Raw genomic sequence first — 16825 nt, 5'->3', positions numbered from 1 at the left:
TTTACGTGTATGTAACAGGTCTGTCACAGCCGTGTTGGAGCTCTGTGTTAGTCTTGGGTATATGGAAAGCTCAAATGCTGACACGGTAGATCTGAGCAGAAGGATTCACTTTCTTTAAACTGCATGTTACTTTTCAGTGGCTGCTGCCAACCATGTAATACTTGCTTTAAATTGAATAGTAATTGTGGTTTGGTAGCTATGATAGTCTGAGAGTATAATCAGATTAATATTTGTGGAGAGTAAATATCGACTTGTCTAATAAGATGCCTTTGGGCGGGAGGGAAGAGGTCAGCTTTTGAGTATGAGTACTTTGAAAACTTCGGTTCTCATGCTTGGTTATGTCTTAAATTTGTGCTGGCTGGAGAAATCTGCATGTATACTATACATTTGTTCCTAAGTTCCACTTCAGTCTAGACTTGTATCTTGCTTGTTTTGCAGTGTAAGGCAGACTAAACACATAGCTGGGCCTCCAACAGCCCTCTTACCATGCCATCTTACCTACTACTAATCCTTCTCAGCTTTTAGATTAGTTTGGCATTTGACAACCACAACAAACATCATTGGCAATTTATGTTGTGCACTTTTACACTGCTTAAGCAGAGATACTGTCTTCCTCCCTGTTCATTGCTAGCTGTCAAGAATCCAATATGATTGCTCTGTCCAAGCTTTAAAAGCCATTAAAATTCAAAGCAGGCAGAATTGTCTGTGAGGGCTCAGAATACCCTTAAGAAGTTGGCAAGGAAGTGTAGTTACTGGAGGGCATCTAATAGCCGGGGGGACATCATTAGTTTTTGAAACTGGTATGGTATGTGTATGTTCTGGACTCAGCTGAAAGTATGTTAATTCCACAAGAAATTCATCTAGGTGCTCTGCACTGCTTCATTGGACCCTCTCTCCAGCTGAAAGGGCTTGAGACGAAAGGAGAAGGAGAAATGGAAGTAGAACAGACACTGTTTCAGACAGAGCAGGATAATTTATTATAGGCAAGAGCTCCTGTAGGGGAGATAGAGGAGAGAGATGGCAGAGGAATCAGCATCCTTTCCAGTTAGGTAAGATTCTGTGTTGATAAACTCGCAGTTAACATAGGGACAAAGAGTGCAAGGTCTCTGCACTATGAACTTCTTCCTCTGTGAGAGGAAGAGGGATGTGCTGTTGAGCAGGGAGTTGGTATACTTGACTTAAGTGGAGAATCACAGAATGGTTGAGGTGGGAAGGGACCCCTGGAGGTCATCAGGTCCAACACCCTTGCTCAAGCAGGGCCACCCAGAGCCGGTGGCCCAGGACCATGTCCAAATGGCTTTTGAATATCTCCAAGGATGGAGATTTCCACAGCCTCTCTGGGCAACCTGTGAGAATGTGCTTCATTTTTCATAGCCATATGAAATCAAAGATTTGCAAAATCTGGAGGGAAGAAGTATAAATATACAATTAGTGATTTAAACAATGATATATACTGCTGCATATGTATGAAGCAATTACACATCAACAAAGCGATATCCGCAGGTGCAGATGAAAGTAGACGAGTTGGTGTGCATGTATGTAGTATATATACAAGCAAGTCCATTAAAGGCAACTAGATGCTTCCACAGAAATGATTGGTGGCATATAGTCATTAGAAAGATCAGACACTTTACAGGACAGGCCTGACATCTGAGGGTGGAAATAATTTAAAAAGCATGTAAATCGAAAATCTGTTTCCTCTTAGGAAGAAAGAATATAAAAGTTCTCAGGAGCAGAAAGATGGAGACTGCGTACCAGTAACATAAAGGCTCTAACTTCCACTTGCTGGTATAGAAATAACAAAGGTAGTTCAGCTTGAATACCTGAACTACTTCATGCCCAGAAAGCATATAAAGTAGTGGTCTTTCTAAACAGAAATGAAATGTTCTTAAGGAGAAATCAGGGCCACCTTTGGCTGTGTTATATGTACCTAAACCCCTGCCCTAGGTAAAGGTGCACTCAAAATCTAGAGTGATGCAATGGTGAGGGATGCAGAAAAGTTTTATGTAAGAGAGCTGGGAGTTTGATTAGCAGCAGACCACTGTGAACCTTAGGTAATGATACCTTTTCCACCTTGACTCTCAAGAAGAAAGTTTCTGAAGCAGGAATTGTATTATATAGGTAGCGTTCTTGAGTACTTAACCTACACTTCAGACGAGAGGGAGAACAAAGCTGTTTTCTACTCCAGTCTTAGTTACCCAGTTTGGGGTAAGATCACAGGAAAGGAAGCCCTTAAAAGAAAGGGGAGGGGGAGACAATGTAGTGACATGATAAGGCAAGACTGACAAAAGTTTCTGTAGCAATGTCCTTCCCTAAGCACTTCTCATATCCCACTCTCTGTAGACACAACCCTTTTTCAACTAAGCCTTGTTAACAAACTATACAAAAGGCAATTTAGCCAGGCAATGTTCAGTTGCCCTAGGCATGGCATAATTAGTTCTAGTAGTAAAGAGTGGAAATCAATGATTAATGTTTGAGAGATAACTAGTGTTATTAGTTTCCTGTGATTTTTTTTTTTTTTTTTTTAAGAATAGCATTACTTATCTTATCTTTACTGTCTACCCATTGTAAACAGCTTTGTGGCACTAAGTTCTGATTAAGGAAACTACTTAATTCAGTTTCAGCTTTCTTCTGATATACTCAGCATGAGCTGACTCCATGTAAGAGGAACCACTACAATAACTGAACCATTTACAAGAAACAGTGGTAACTATTGGCTTTGAAAATTGAAGAAATTTTGTAACTGGACCCTAAATACTACAAATGCTAAACAAGGTAGTAATGTAAATATGGACTGTAGCATATTTGTTCTTTAGCAAATGGCATGACAGACATTTGTTACTACTAACAAACCTACTTACAGACTTCAGTAAATAAGATTTAACCTAGTTTTGTACAACTTTGGTGCTTCTCAGCTGATTAAATATGTCTGTTGAAAAGCAGGGGATTTATGTGTATGGATCAGTCATGAGGGTGGAGAAAACAGGAATGTTAATTACTAACATGAATTAATAATGAATTAAAAACCAAGTGATTCAAGTAATAGCTTATGTTTTTACTAAGCTAAGACTTCATGTACTTCAAAGCAGTATTTCATGCAGAGTTGGAGAGAGGAAAAAAGATGCTTATTTCTCTGTAAATCAAATACAGTTTTAAATTAACTGATGTTGCTTTTCCTTGTGACTTAATTCTTCAGGGTATTTACTTTGTTACCTTCACCTCTTAACCTGGGTAGATCTTATCTGTAGTTTCACTCTGTCTGCAAATGTAGGATATCCAAAGTATTGGGGGTGTGTGTGTGTGGCTTTGCTTCCTTGTTACTCGTCATCGTTACAGACTCCTGTTTAAGTCTATCTTGTTCTTTCATGAGCTTCTGGTTGCAAGGCAACTGTAACATTATTACTGTGCATGTATGTTAAGCATTAACTGCCGTTGCAGTTCAATATTAAAGGAATCCCCGTGGCCCCAAAACAGTGGGTTTTTATGTGAAGGACAAATAAAGCTTTAGTGAGAAATTGAAGGTTGTGTTGCCTGCCAGGAGCTAAATAACTAACTCCTTTCGAAATGAAATATTGGAAGGTCTAGCTTTTTTGTTTTGAACACCGGGCCTGTTCAAGGCACACTTGAGGTCAATCCTTGAATAGTTTCCTTTCATGCTTTTAATACAGCTGTCTGTGGAAGCTTGGCTTGAGGAAGTCATGTGTATCTCCCGATCCTTTTTGCTCTGAAAGGGATCTGGGTAGACCCATCAACAATCCAGAGGAATCTGTGACTTTCTCTTTTAATACATTACTTTAGGATGACTGGGTAATTCTGGTGTATTTTTCATTATCATTTCTTGAGAATAGAAACCGAAGATCAAAAATAGCGCTAATTTCCACAGCTATTCAAATATTTACTTAGTGGCTAATTATCCAGAAGGGGCCCAGCACTTCTTGAAAACAGTCAGCAGAGACATCTGAGCTCCTCTAAATCACAGCTTTGGTCCCTTATGTTAGCAAGGTCAACAGTAGTTGTAGACTTCTGTCTACCTTCTGTATTCAGCCTGTTACTGGCAGAGCCATGTCCTTTGTGCTGTGCGGTCTCTCTAGTGTTCAACTCAGGACTTGGTATTTTCATGTAGTCTTAGCACAGTTACTAATCTCACCTTAACCTAGTATTTCAGAGGTGCTTGTATAATGGAATTTAAGAAGGATGTGGAGATAATATGGGAAAAATAATCAAGATGATAGTGCAAATGACAAGTAATTACTCTCAGTTCTCATTGGAACCAAATAAAAAAGCTAGAAGGAAAACAAATGGTTAAATCCAGGCTTGTAACTGCGTGCTTTGAGAAGTGCGTGAGAAGGCATTTTGGATATTATAGCCTCTAACTTGAACAAATTCTCCTTTGAGAGTTACACAGTTCTAGGTTATGCTTTCAAGGCCTCTTCTAAAACTATTTGGCGATGGCTTTCACTGTAATCCTGTAAGTGAAGTTTTACCCTGTGTTTATAAAATGTATTTAAAGTGGTTATCTTCTGAAATAAGCTGGGCTGCATGGCTGTAGCTGAAAATAACTTCAGTATATTTACTGATAAGCTTGCCGTGGGGTTTTTCTGCCTTTCAGGCACCTCTCTTTCCCTTTTAACATACAGTAGTGCGTTAGTGCTACACTACCCAGTTTGGACAAACCTACTTTAAGGCAAGGCTGCCACAGCCTGTCTGCAGAAGAGTTAGAGGTGCTATTTTGTCAGACCTTCATGCATTCCTTCTCAGTTACTGGAATAGAAAGAGAAATTGGGGCATGTGGAAATCTCTGGATTTTGTTCCGTGGCGGATTGAGTGGCCACGTGCTGTCCTGCACAGGAGTAGGAGAACCTGCAGTGTGTCCTGCTGTGGTCTGTGAAGAAGAATGGGAAGAAAAGAAGGCTGAACATCCATGCTGAGGGGGAGAGAGGATATAACATGTATTTTAGACAAAAACCTGGAACAACATTTTCTTGTCACCAGCTCCGTTGCTTCATGGTAGTAGTTACAGGATTAGCTAACACGCATGGCAGCAGTCTTTCACAATATGGTAGTAGTTACAGGATTAGCTAACACACATGGCAGCAGTCTTTCACAATCTCTGGTACCTTTAGTTCCCAGAATCATCCGGATGAGTCCTTGACTAATCGCACCAGTTTTGCTTCTTGGGTGTTGTGGTTTAACCCAGCAGGCAGCTAAACACCACACAGCCGTTCGCTCACTTCCCCCTGCCCAGCGGGATGGGGGAGAGAATTGGAAGGGTAAAAGCAAGATGCACAGTGCAATTGCTCACCACCTGCCGACCGATGCCCAGCCAGTCCCCAAGCAGCGGTCAACCCTCCCCCTGCCAACTCCCCCCAGTTTATATACTGAGCATGACATCACATGGTATGGAATGTCCCTTTGGCCAGTTTGGGTCAGCTGTCCTGGCTATGCCCCCTCCCAGCTTCTTGTGCACCTCCGTGCTGGCAGAGTATGGGAAGCTGAAAAGTCCTTGACTTAGTATAAACACTGCTTAGCAACAACTGAAACATCAGTGTGTTATCAACATTATTCTCATACTAAATCCAAAACACAGCACTGTACCAGCTACTAGGAAGAAAATTAACTCTATCCCAGCTGAAACCAGGACATTGGGTATGGCCAAATAGTGTTTAACATGGAGACAAAACAATACATTTACCCAAATGTTGCACTCGTTTGCACTGTTATGCAGCTGTCCTGGCAGTCAGGAATAGCTGTGGCTTGGGAGGAAATGTCTTATCTGTTATACCAGTACACCACTGTTGTGGATAACTATAGTGATGTAAAAACTCACCTGTTTTGATCAGCCCCAGAAAAATAACCATGCTCCATCCTCCTTACCTGAAGGGGATGTATGGAAAATGAGCTATTCCTTTGGCATAAAGGAATTTCTGCATTACAGTAAAGCAGCTTGTTTATGCCTTCAAAATAGTTTAAAAGGGCTGTTGAACATTGATAGAAGGCAGAAAGTATGAAAAAAATTACTGTATTGAAAAATAGAAACTTAAAGGACCTTACGTGTTGGTACCTGCTTTATTTCTTTCTTTGATATAAAGACAACTCTCTAAATACGAGGTAGGACGTACTTTCCACTTTGGTGTGCTTTCTGCATTCAGTATCCATTGTCTTGAGCTGCATACAGCTAACATTGTTTTCTGTGGATGCTTGCTTTCTACTTTACAAATAATTAATCCAAAATTTAATTAAAAAAATCACTTTCCCAAACACAGTATTTCTTCATATTCTCATTTGCTGTATTTAGACTAATTTGTCTTGACATTGCAGCTGTGCTGTTCTTTGTGTTGCACAATCTTTTGAGTTTTGTTTCATTAAGAATGGAACTAAAGAATTTGGGGAAGGGGAGGGAAGAAGTGCTAGACTGTTAGAAGTTAATTTGCCGTAAACCAAAATGTTGAGAACAGATTACGAAAGCTATGAAGTGACATGTAAATGCTTGTTCAGTTTCACACTTGTGAGAAATAAGTCATTAAAGCTGTGTGCACATGAAATAGCTGTTTGGTTACAGCTACTGGGAATAGTTTGTTCTTACTGGTATATTCAGAAGCATAGAAGAAAATGCTTAGAAGATTAGGAATTGATCTCTAGGCTCCAAAAAACTTTAAAAGATTAAACTAGCTTGAAAAACTAGCTCTACTCTCTGTTCACAACAGCTTCATATGTTCTACCTATCCTACCTAGTTGCTGTATCTAAACTGTACTGCAGGTTAGGAAACGCATGTTTGCACTATACTTTGGGGGTTTTTCATTTCTTCTAAAAAAAAAGAAAGAAAAAGTTAATTCTGAGTGAAGAGGGTGTTTAACTTAAATTTCTTGATGTTGAACACTGCATAACTTCCCTGATTCCTCACCCTGATGCATCACAACACAATTCCTTTCATCCACTATATTCTACTTACTGGTTTCTCCTCAGTGTTGAAAAGTGTGTTATGTTTTTCATTAATAAAAAACCCAGCTCTGACTTTAAGTACTTAAATGTTTTGGTTAAATGTCTTCCTCTGCAGCTGTGAGAGGTAAAACTGAAATCTAAAGGATCAAACCAGAAGGCAGATAGTTTGATTAAATCACTTGAGTTGATCTGAATTATTTTGGGGGACTGGTTCATGACCTCTAATGTCATGGACAATACCACACGTCTCGCTTGGTATCTTCTAATACTTTTTTTTATGGAGGATTAGCATGTCCATGCATCACCTCGGAAGACTAATGTGGGCTGTGCTACCTGTTCAGACAAACTCCAGATGGGAAGGCCACCCAGGAGGCATCTTGCCCCTGAACCGGTCAAACTCTTAACTAGTTTCTCAGCAGCACAAGCAGCACACAGAAGACTTCAGATCTGGTAGGCAGATGTAGCTGAAGCTGAAAAAAACTAGAAACAAGAAACTAGGTTGATCTAGTTCATGTAACAAGCAGAAAAACTGGGGACCAGAGTATGGAGGAAGCTGCTTTCATCAAGGAAGTGGGCTGTGCCAGAAGCTCAGTGAGAATACTGATTTATTTGGGGACTGCTTATACCACGAAAGAGAATAACTTCACTTTGGGATTGTTTTTCCCAGCAAGAGGAGGCTGGGAGGAGCAGTGGGCAAGCCTTTACTCTGAGACTGGAAATGCGTCCCCCCATAGGGTGTGTCTGCCTCTGACAGTGCTTGTTTTCAAGTACTGACTCCCAGCTGTTGCAGATGGCCGGAGGATGGCAGCAACTGAGATGACTTTCTCTGTCATCCATTTAGCTGAGACGTTGATAGTTGACTGCTAAGTTTTGTACATATGATAGTTGTGCTATCTTTATAGACTGCCTCAGCTTCAGGTTTTAAATGGATTTGTGGGATAATGTCCCATGACAAAGTACAGGGGCCTGCTATGAACAGGCTGTTTCAGAACACTGAGGTCTCGCGCAAAGATTTCCATGAATTGCTAATGGTCTTCAGAGCAGAGTAGCTGTGTTTTTTCCTATGTGGCCGTAAATGGCCTTTTAAGAGATGACTTACGTGAAGTGACTGTAGTTCTGCTTCTGGGAGTTGTTCGGTCTGCACTTGAATTGCTGAAGACGTCGCCCAAAAGTGTCCTTAACAGGGTTTATTCGTCATATGCCAATTTCCTCTTGAGTGAAAAAGGGTTACTTTAGCCACAAGCTCTGAAAACTCAGTCTTTGTAATCTTTATGCTTTGAAGGAGTGTAGCATGGTTAAGACTGGGGTTTCTGAAATTTACTGCTCTGCAGTTGCTCTGGTTATTTCCCTTGCCTATATATATGCTTGTGAAAATTCTCCACTTCTTCAGCCATAGATAAATATAGACATTTATGGACACCTAGTTATATAGTTCATCATACTCAAAACAAAACAGTGTTATAGTAAAGCCAATATAAAAGCCAGCGCAACTGAGCTTGGTGCACTTGCCTGTTGTTTATCTCTTGGAAGAAAACAGTGATTCATGCCTTGAAAGTGGTAGGGAAAAAAAACCCTATTACTACTTCTTTCCCTTCTTTCTCTCCCCCAAGACAAACTCCAAGGCAAGTGCCTCTTCATTTCTGTAGTTGTTGTGGTTTTCAGCCAGAGCTTTAGTCTGCATTATCAAGCTTTCTGGCAATGCGGGGTGGCAATCAGTCATTCTGATGTGATGTGGACAGATAACTGAGACAAAAGTGGAAACTGCCGATGGAGCTGACTAATGCTCTGGAGGGGAGTAAATTGTTAGCAGGACTGAGTTGGGAGCATGGATCTCTTACAGGGATGGCGTGGAGGATCAGGGCTAGTGTACACACCGTTGGCGTTGGGGTGTGTAAGGCAGGCTGCAGATAAATAACACACTGTAAAACTTCAGTGCTGTCCAAGCAAAGCCTCTTACCTTTTCAGACGGCGCTGCCCTGTGATGACTGGGCTTTGTTGCCATGCAACATGGGAAGAGAGGCTGAAACTTTGTGTGCCTGGCACAGATTAGTTTAACAGAGAACTGAATTCTTGTCCGAGGCTCCATATAAGAGGTTTAGAGATCCCTGCCATGAGGAAAGAAACAAATGCAAGGCAGCTTGCTCTCAGATTATTTTTTATAATTAGCTTTGTTATGCAGTTATGACAGAATTTAGGAGTTGTATGAATCAACAGTAGAAAAGGCAAGGAGTCAGGAGGTCTGTTAATCTTCTATCATCTGCCAGCTGTCCAGTGAAAACACTCTTTTGTGTGGTGTTAGGAGGTCTGGATTAGTCATTTAACACCTGCAGGCAAAAATCTTGTACAAGAACATGTGAAAATCATTAGAGCAAAACTGTCCTGATGTCTGTGATTGGAAAATGCAGACAGCATAAGAATGGAATTAGATGGATTCAGCTGTAGCTTGCACGTCTTTTTAAGAATGCAGCTGACATGACTCAGACCAACAATTAAGCAAGTAGCAAATACTTAAGGGGCATTTGCATGCTCTGAGTTTGTATCCAAATTACATGGGAAGACCAGGTTTCTGGGGGGATTAAGCATTCATGGTACTGAGTGAATTAGAATAATAGCTCTGTCATGAATAGATTTATATATTAACTAGGCATGCTTGTGATTAAAAAGCATTGTCTGAAGTTCTTTGGCAATTTAAAAGTGATCTCATATAGTACACTGACAACCTAGAAGCTGAAGTAAATCCTAACTACGCATACCATTTTCCTACTTCATTAATTTTTTTAGCATATATGGTGCTCTGCTTAATGCTTATTTAAAAAAGGAAAGTGTTGAGTCAGCTTCAGAAAACAGATATGACAAAAGTAGGTATTCTAGCAGAGGTGATCTTCTAGCAAATGCCTTCAATTTATTGCTTAAAACTTAATTTTTTAAGGGTGTTAACTCTGACTTGGGTTTTTAAACAGAAAAAAACTGTTATAATCAAAGCATAAAAATTGGAGGTTAAAATCAAAGTTTCATCTAGAGACTTGCTTTTGTTTTATTTATTTTGTTTTATTTTGAAATTCTTAAGGAATTGGTAGTAGGAATGTATATCTTGTCTTTTCAGTTAGAGCGATGCTTATGGATACTAATAAAGATGGAAAGTAATTTAGACTAGTAGATCTTTACTGTATTTTATATGTAAAAAGTGACATCAGCAAAAACTCTGCCTCCAGTATTTCTTTTAATGTAATATGCCCAAGATGATAAGTTAATTGGATACACTAACCATATCTGACTTCCAAAACACGCTGTCAATAATTAGAACTGATAATCGGCACTGGTCTTAACACAGATGTGCTGGATGGCATAATTAAACACTTTCCATTCCTTTTTCTGTCTTAAAAAAAATGTGACTTCCATTTTAGGGTCAAATTATCTCCTTCTGATAACTAGTCTCTTGCAGAAAAATAAACATGTCTGAGCTCAATTGATCCTTTAACCTTAGGATTTCTGGAGATATAATCCTTGCTGCCTTGCTGTCTGAATTCACAAACAAGCTGTAGATTTTCTGTTGGCATTTTTGACAAACTCAGAAGTTCAAAACCTGTACAGTGATCTTACTTCTAAATTCTTGATAATAAACTGAGATAGAGGTTTTGAACACTTATCACCAATGCAGTATGTTCATGATGTGTTTTTTTATTTTGAGTTTTGTTTGTTTTGTTTTTTTTTCTTTGTAGACCACTAAAGCATTCCTTCCCAAGATGCTGGAAATGAATCATGGACACATTGTGACAGTTGCAAGTTCCTTGGGATTGTTCAGTACTGCTGGAGTGGAGGTTTGTTAGACTATAATTAACAATAAATTTGGCACTTCTTGCTCAGGATAAGCTTTTTTGTATCAGCTAGAGAAAATAAAGTCAAATCTTCAAAGATACTTGGAAGCTATGGTGTTGAGTACCATATCAACACATGGCTCCCTGTGAGTGGGATCCGCAGGACTCGGGCAGCCACTATATTCACCTACTTCGCAGGTGGACTTGCCACTTACAGTGAAAACCTAGGACGGCTAAGGATTTCAGAATGCTAAATGATCTTTGAATTACCTGATAAATTTAGGAACCTGAAAGGTGCCCACCTACCTACTCCTGTCAAGATCTTCAGTGCTAAGCTTGAAGCCAAAGGCAAGGATTTTCCAAAGCAATGTTTTCTGTTTCCTGGTTCTGTGAGGAAATGGCTGCCAGCCTTCCTTCCAGAATACACGTCTCACCTGCTTTACTAGGCTCCCAGTTATAAGCATTAGGTTGTCTAGTTGCTAGCAACTGTTTGAGAGCACCAGTTTGTGAGACTTGTTTGGTACATAAAACTAGGTTAGGATTAGAGCCTGTTATCTTGCTCTTTGGGTCATTAGCACAAATGCAAGTGTGAACAAAAAGCATTCAGTTAGTGAAAATGAATTAATGTGTCCAACAAAATAATGGTCATATTACCCCATAAGCACAGGCTTCTTTGCATATAGGTAACGCGCGATCCAGGACCTTAAACTGCAGTGTTTCATAACAGAAAAGAATGAAGCTGGTGTAACTTAAGGCTTTTTAGAGTATTTACTGTCTTGAGAAAACTACAAAGAATTTCCTAGACTGTGGGTGTAACCAGCAGCAGAGATGGACAGATCCAATGGAAAACTCGAATGCTACTGCTGTCTATGCAATTATTTTTTAGTGTTGCTGAACTTAGTATTTTTATGAGATATACAAGCTATATCTTTTTCTGAAAATTAAATAGTACACTCAAATCTCCATTATATCTTCTGTTGAAACTAACCTTAAAAATAAAGCATTTAAGATTTTTACACCTATGCCCTGCCAACTCTCTAAGCTTTTTCAATTCTGATCCAAGGTAGTATTAGGTATCTCAGTCCTTTGTTGTAACTTTTAATATTAAGCAAAGTGGTAATTGGAGTAACTTGCCATGTGAGCCTGCCTGATTCAAAGACTTGAATCCAAGGTAATATCCTCCTACATTCAGATTTCCTGCTTTCATGATTCTGTGCTAATTGCCTCAAAAGTAAAATGATAAATGAGTTGATGTGATGCTCTATTCAGTGGGTGTCTTTTGTTGTTGCTTTGAAAATCTGTGCAGAATCACCTCAGATATGCTTTGGCTTTGAACATGATTCATATCTGTCCTTTTTAAGTTGCCTTTTTTTTGCCTTATTCATTGCCAACACAGGATTATTGCGCCAGCAAATTTGGAGCTGTAGGTTTCCATGAGTCTTTGAGCCATGAATTGAAGGCTGCTGAAAAGGACGGAATCAAAACAACTTTAGTCTGCCCTTATCTTGTAGATACAGGAATGTTCAGAGGGTGCAGGATCAGGTGAGTAAAATTTTTCTTCTGCCCTGTGTTTGTGGTGTCATAAAAGTACTCGAAGGTAGCTAAACTGCTACCATAAAAATATTAAAATAAGTAGTATCTCTGCTTTAATATATGTTAGTGTGATCTGTAATCCTGACTCAGAAAAGGGACTTTCCAAATTCAGCGAGTAGCTTCTGTCCTTTTGTACTTGGGCAACACAAGTTTTGAGCTATAAGTCTTTGTAACTGAGCAGTGAATATAAAAAAATTGAAGTCTTTGTCCCTGCTGAGGTATTCCAAAGAAAGTGAGTTAATGAACTCTTGACTGAGGTCTGCGGTCCTTTGTGTATCTTATTAATCTGTCTTAATCAAATATTTCAGAAAAGAAATTGAGCCTTTCCTTCCACCTTTGAAACCAGAATACTGTGTGAAGCAGGCTATGAGAGCTATCCTTACAGACCAGCCAATGATCTGCACACCTCGCCTCATGTATATGGTCACCTTCATGAAAAGGTAAGAGCTGAAATGCCAGTGTGTTGGCAGTACAATCCACAGAATACTAGTAAAATACATGAGCATGTCCACTTTCTGGATATAAACACTCTCCCACCCACACAGGCCATAGGTGCTGTTTTGTTAGAATTCATAAGTCTTTTTATTGGCTTGCATGAGCGTAGGTTGCTTGCTTGGGAAGCTCCGTAAAACTGAGATCCTGTGTATTATGCATCCTTGTTTTACCCTTCTGGTATCTTCCATTCTCCTTAGATTCCTATTTTCTTTTCAACAGACTTTTCTTTCCATTGTTTGGATTCCTCTTTAGGAATGGGGCATGAGGCAGCTTCCAGCAAAGGAACCTCTAGCTGGTTGTCTCTAGAACCAGTGTGTAGGAGGCCCTGCCTACAGATTCTCTAGGACTTGCACAGATATGGTAGATAAACTGAAAATCTGCACATTCAGAACCAATTTTCAGAGTCTAAGTTTGGAGGAAGGGCTATTTAAAGGAATTACTTCCTCTGTCCTGTCTAATGCACTACAGGTTTTGGATGGGAACTCTGTTTAATCTGTAACCAGGCTGACATTTCAATGATGCAGGGTAATACAGCAGCTGGCTCAATTCCACTGATGCAACATCACTTGCATTCTAGTTTATAGAGAGCAGCTTCACAGCTGTCTGTGTTTTTTTTTTAAAAATCTGTAGCATGTAGGAGGAACCTTTAAAATATAGCATTGTCTTATTTTCCTTCTGCGAGGGATGGTTAAAACTGAGAACCTTGGTGATTTTTGTTCCACTTACAAGGCAGTGGTTCTCCTCTGCCTTGTCTCTCATGGTGGACAGGATCACCAAAGACTAGAGTAGCCTTTAACACTCACCTCTTTCCTGGAAGAGAGTATGCATGTGTCTCTTCTGCCAACAAATCAAGGCCACTGTCAGCATCTTTGAGAACGAGCTTCATCAACCAGAAGCTCAGAGGGTGCTTCAGTGCTCTCTGCACAAGCAGTGCCTTATGCAGCAACAGTCACATCAAAGGCCCTTTGGGTTGTCTTGCATTCAACACTTTAGCTTCCAACAGGGAGATCAAAGCTTCTGCATAATCCATGCCCCAGGCAGCAGCTTAGATCAAAGGCCCTCCAGTGGCTACTGCACAAGCAGTACTACTGGCAGGGAGGACACCTGTACCAGTGACACCTACTTCTCAGTCTTCAGTGGTCATTGCTCCTAACGGCTAGATTCTGTGCATTGCTTTCCACCGAATGAGTGCCTGCCACTATTTCCAGGGGCTGAGGAAATACCATCTTAGTCCTTCACTAGAGCCCCTGAGTACTATACTTGAAATAAAAGTAATGTTTTGTGGATGTGGGAAGGAGGGGAGGGTCTGTAGCCAGGTATCCATCACATAGTCACCTCTTGGAATTTTATCTGGAGGGGGGAAAAGGAAATTGCTCTCTACTTCGGACCTTTCTTTTTGAGGATGGATGGTTGAGTTTAGAATATAAGTCAAGGTTGTTAGATGTCTGGTGATCAAAGAATGGCATTAACTAACACTAATCCCACATTAAAGAATATCTTAAATGTCTGATGACCTCTGCTGATGTGGCTTTGAGCAGACGCTTTGCTTTTAGTAGGCCTTCTGTGATGCCCTTGTCCCCCTCTCCTCCCCCCCCCCTTTAAAACAAGCTATCCCACTGCTTGTGAAGAAGCAGCAGGAAATCTGGTCTAAGCTGGAGGCATGTGAATAAGTAGCTTCTTCCTCCTTTCTGCTTGCTTGTGTGGTTGGGACTCCAGAATTTCAATTTTCTCTGTAAGTATCCCTGTGAAATAAAAATCCTTTAAGTCTGTTAGGAAGCCTCTCTGATAGCTATTATGTTGCTTTTAAGGAGACCAAGTACATAGTGTAAGCAGAGGTTTTGTTTTATGCTGTCTTCTAACAGTTTTATAACCTCTTTTTCACAGTATTCTGCCCTTTGAAGCAGTTGTATGCATGTACCGGTTTTTGGGAGCAGACAAGTGTATGTACCCTTTCATTGCTCAAAGGAAACAGGCTACAAACAACAATGAAGCAAAAAATGGAATTTAACACTGTTTTGGATGGACTAACATTTAGAGGTGAATACGATAATGTTACATGACTGAATTGCGAAGTGCACTTGCATCTAACAGATGCAAATGTCAACACCTTACTGTGGCATTCTCTTGGGTCCTAAACCTGTGTATTGAACTCTAAAAATCAATGTTTTTTATATACTGTAAATAAAACTGACTAGAGTACTTGGAAAATGTGATAGGTAAGCGAAGTGAATTTACAATGTAGCTGCCACCATTGTCCTTTAGAATATCACTGTATGTACAGTAAACTAGTTGTACTACTTCCTGTAGGGATGCACTGTGTGATATCTCTTCCTCAGCCTGCCAAGGTTTATAAGAGCTGTCTCCAACTAGAAGATGCAATGTTTCAGAAATTGTTTGTCTTTCCCTATGTTATTTAGGAAGGGGGAGGGAGGGAAATCTTTAGATTTAAGCTACTGCTCCTGACCTTTTAGCAAATTCAAGGACAGTTTCTGAATGCATCTCTTCACTTGTTCACCCAAGTTCTCTAAAGGACACATGGCCAAATTGTGGTGTAATTCTCTTTTGTAGCAATTGTGTGTGTTCTATTTAAACAAAGATAAAAAGAAATTTGTAAATCTCTGCCGATTCAAAGGCAAGTGAATGTCTCAAATACTCTCAGAGCAAACTTGTACGGGGCATCTGGTTTTCTAGGAATGCAGTCAGTGATTTAAATTGACTTTTTTCAAGTCACTTGATTTGAAATATGCTCTGTTCTGTTTCCTTCTATATGTCAGAGTCCAATCTAATATTATGGACTATATGTTTCTTTTCTTCCTCCTCATTCTTGCTTCCGACAGACTTCTCCCACCTCCCCGAGGAAGCTGTTGTATTAAATTTCTGTAACTGGACTTGTGCCTAAAAGACAAAGCAACTCAGCTGAGATACAAACTGTTTATGTAAGTGCTGGTCATATGCCAATTATTAGCGAAGGAAAAATAGAGTAATGCCTGATGCAACTCTACATGCGGAATATGGAAGGGTGTAAAGATTTTTTTTGAGTTGTACTCACATTGTAGAACAGCAAATGACATTTTTACAGTATTTTTTGTAAAGCGAACAATTTTGTGCCTTGAATAATTTGGTAATCTGTATTAGTGAAGCATTGTAAAAGTGAACTTCTACCTCTGTATCTTAATGTATACCATCCACTTGTAAACTACTATCGGACAAATTGTGATTACTTTTTTAGAATGTCTTGTTAAATAGTGACCAATGCCTGTGGTTATTAAAGTGAGCCACCTTTTCCTTAAAACACTGATTGCAATGCTTCCTTGAAAGACTAAACTAATGCAAACTACTCGTGCCTGTTCCGTAGCTCTTTAGTATCAACACAGTTCAAATATTTATTGCTCAGTTCCTGTGTCCACTTTGTCAGCTACATGGTTTACAGTGTAATCTCTTAAGTCTATCAGTAAGTACTGTGAAATTAGGCTTTAGGAGCTGACAGTTTTCTCTGGTTTCTAAACTCATCGATGAAGTAACTGGTCAAAGAGCTTTTGAAGAATATTCATTTTGGTTTTCTATGGAGCTTCATCTAGATCTATGTAAAAATGACCCGGTGTGGATGCAATTTTAATGAATTAAAAAGTAAATGTAGTTTCAGTACAGCTGCAGTTATTACTACATATATATGTAGATAAAAAAAATACATACAGAAAAAATCGGTATCTGTGTGGAGAATAGTGTTGTTACCTAAGCCTGTTTAGAAATTAATCTAAAGTAGAAGAAACTGTTTACATTAACCCTTACTCCAAATTCTATGCTCTTTTGAAAAAGCCTCTTAATGACTTCCCTAGGGCCAAATTAACTCCCCTGTTCTTACAGCAAAGTCACTAAGAGCAAATTTCATTCTATTACATAGCATCATTTTAATGCACATTTGTTTTTCTAAGATGTCTCAATCTGTATCGCTGTCTCGGACTAAGAAGCAACTTTTAAAGTT

At 39.6% G+C, this 16825-nt stretch overlaps 1 protein-coding gene across 1 annotated transcript in view; it reads left to right on the top strand.

Annotated features, from left to right (window-relative positions):
- Window positions 1-16135, top strand: part of RDH10 (retinol dehydrogenase 10 (all-trans)) — a 38254-nt gene extending 22119 nt beyond the window's left edge. Inside the window, exons 3-6 of the mRNA XM_009272663.1 lie at window positions 10660-10758; window positions 12152-12297; window positions 12657-12788; window positions 14728-16135. Coding sequence (XP_009270938.1) covers window positions 10660-10758; window positions 12152-12297; window positions 12657-12788; window positions 14728-14851 — 501 coding nt within the window. The 3' untranslated portion in view covers window positions 14852-16135. The remainder of the gene's footprint in view (window positions 1-10659; window positions 10759-12151; window positions 12298-12656; window positions 12789-14727) is intronic.
- Window positions 16136-16825: the final 690 nt, after the last annotated feature.

Source organism: Aptenodytes forsteri, unplaced genomic scaffold (genome assembly GCF_000699145.1).
Source record: "Aptenodytes forsteri isolate BGI_AS27 unplaced genomic scaffold, ASM69914v1 Scaffold62, whole genome shotgun sequence".
NCBI classification, from domain to species: Eukaryota; Metazoa; Chordata; class Aves; order Sphenisciformes; family Spheniscidae; genus Aptenodytes; species Aptenodytes forsteri.
This window is presented reverse-complemented; position numbering and strand designations above follow the sequence as displayed.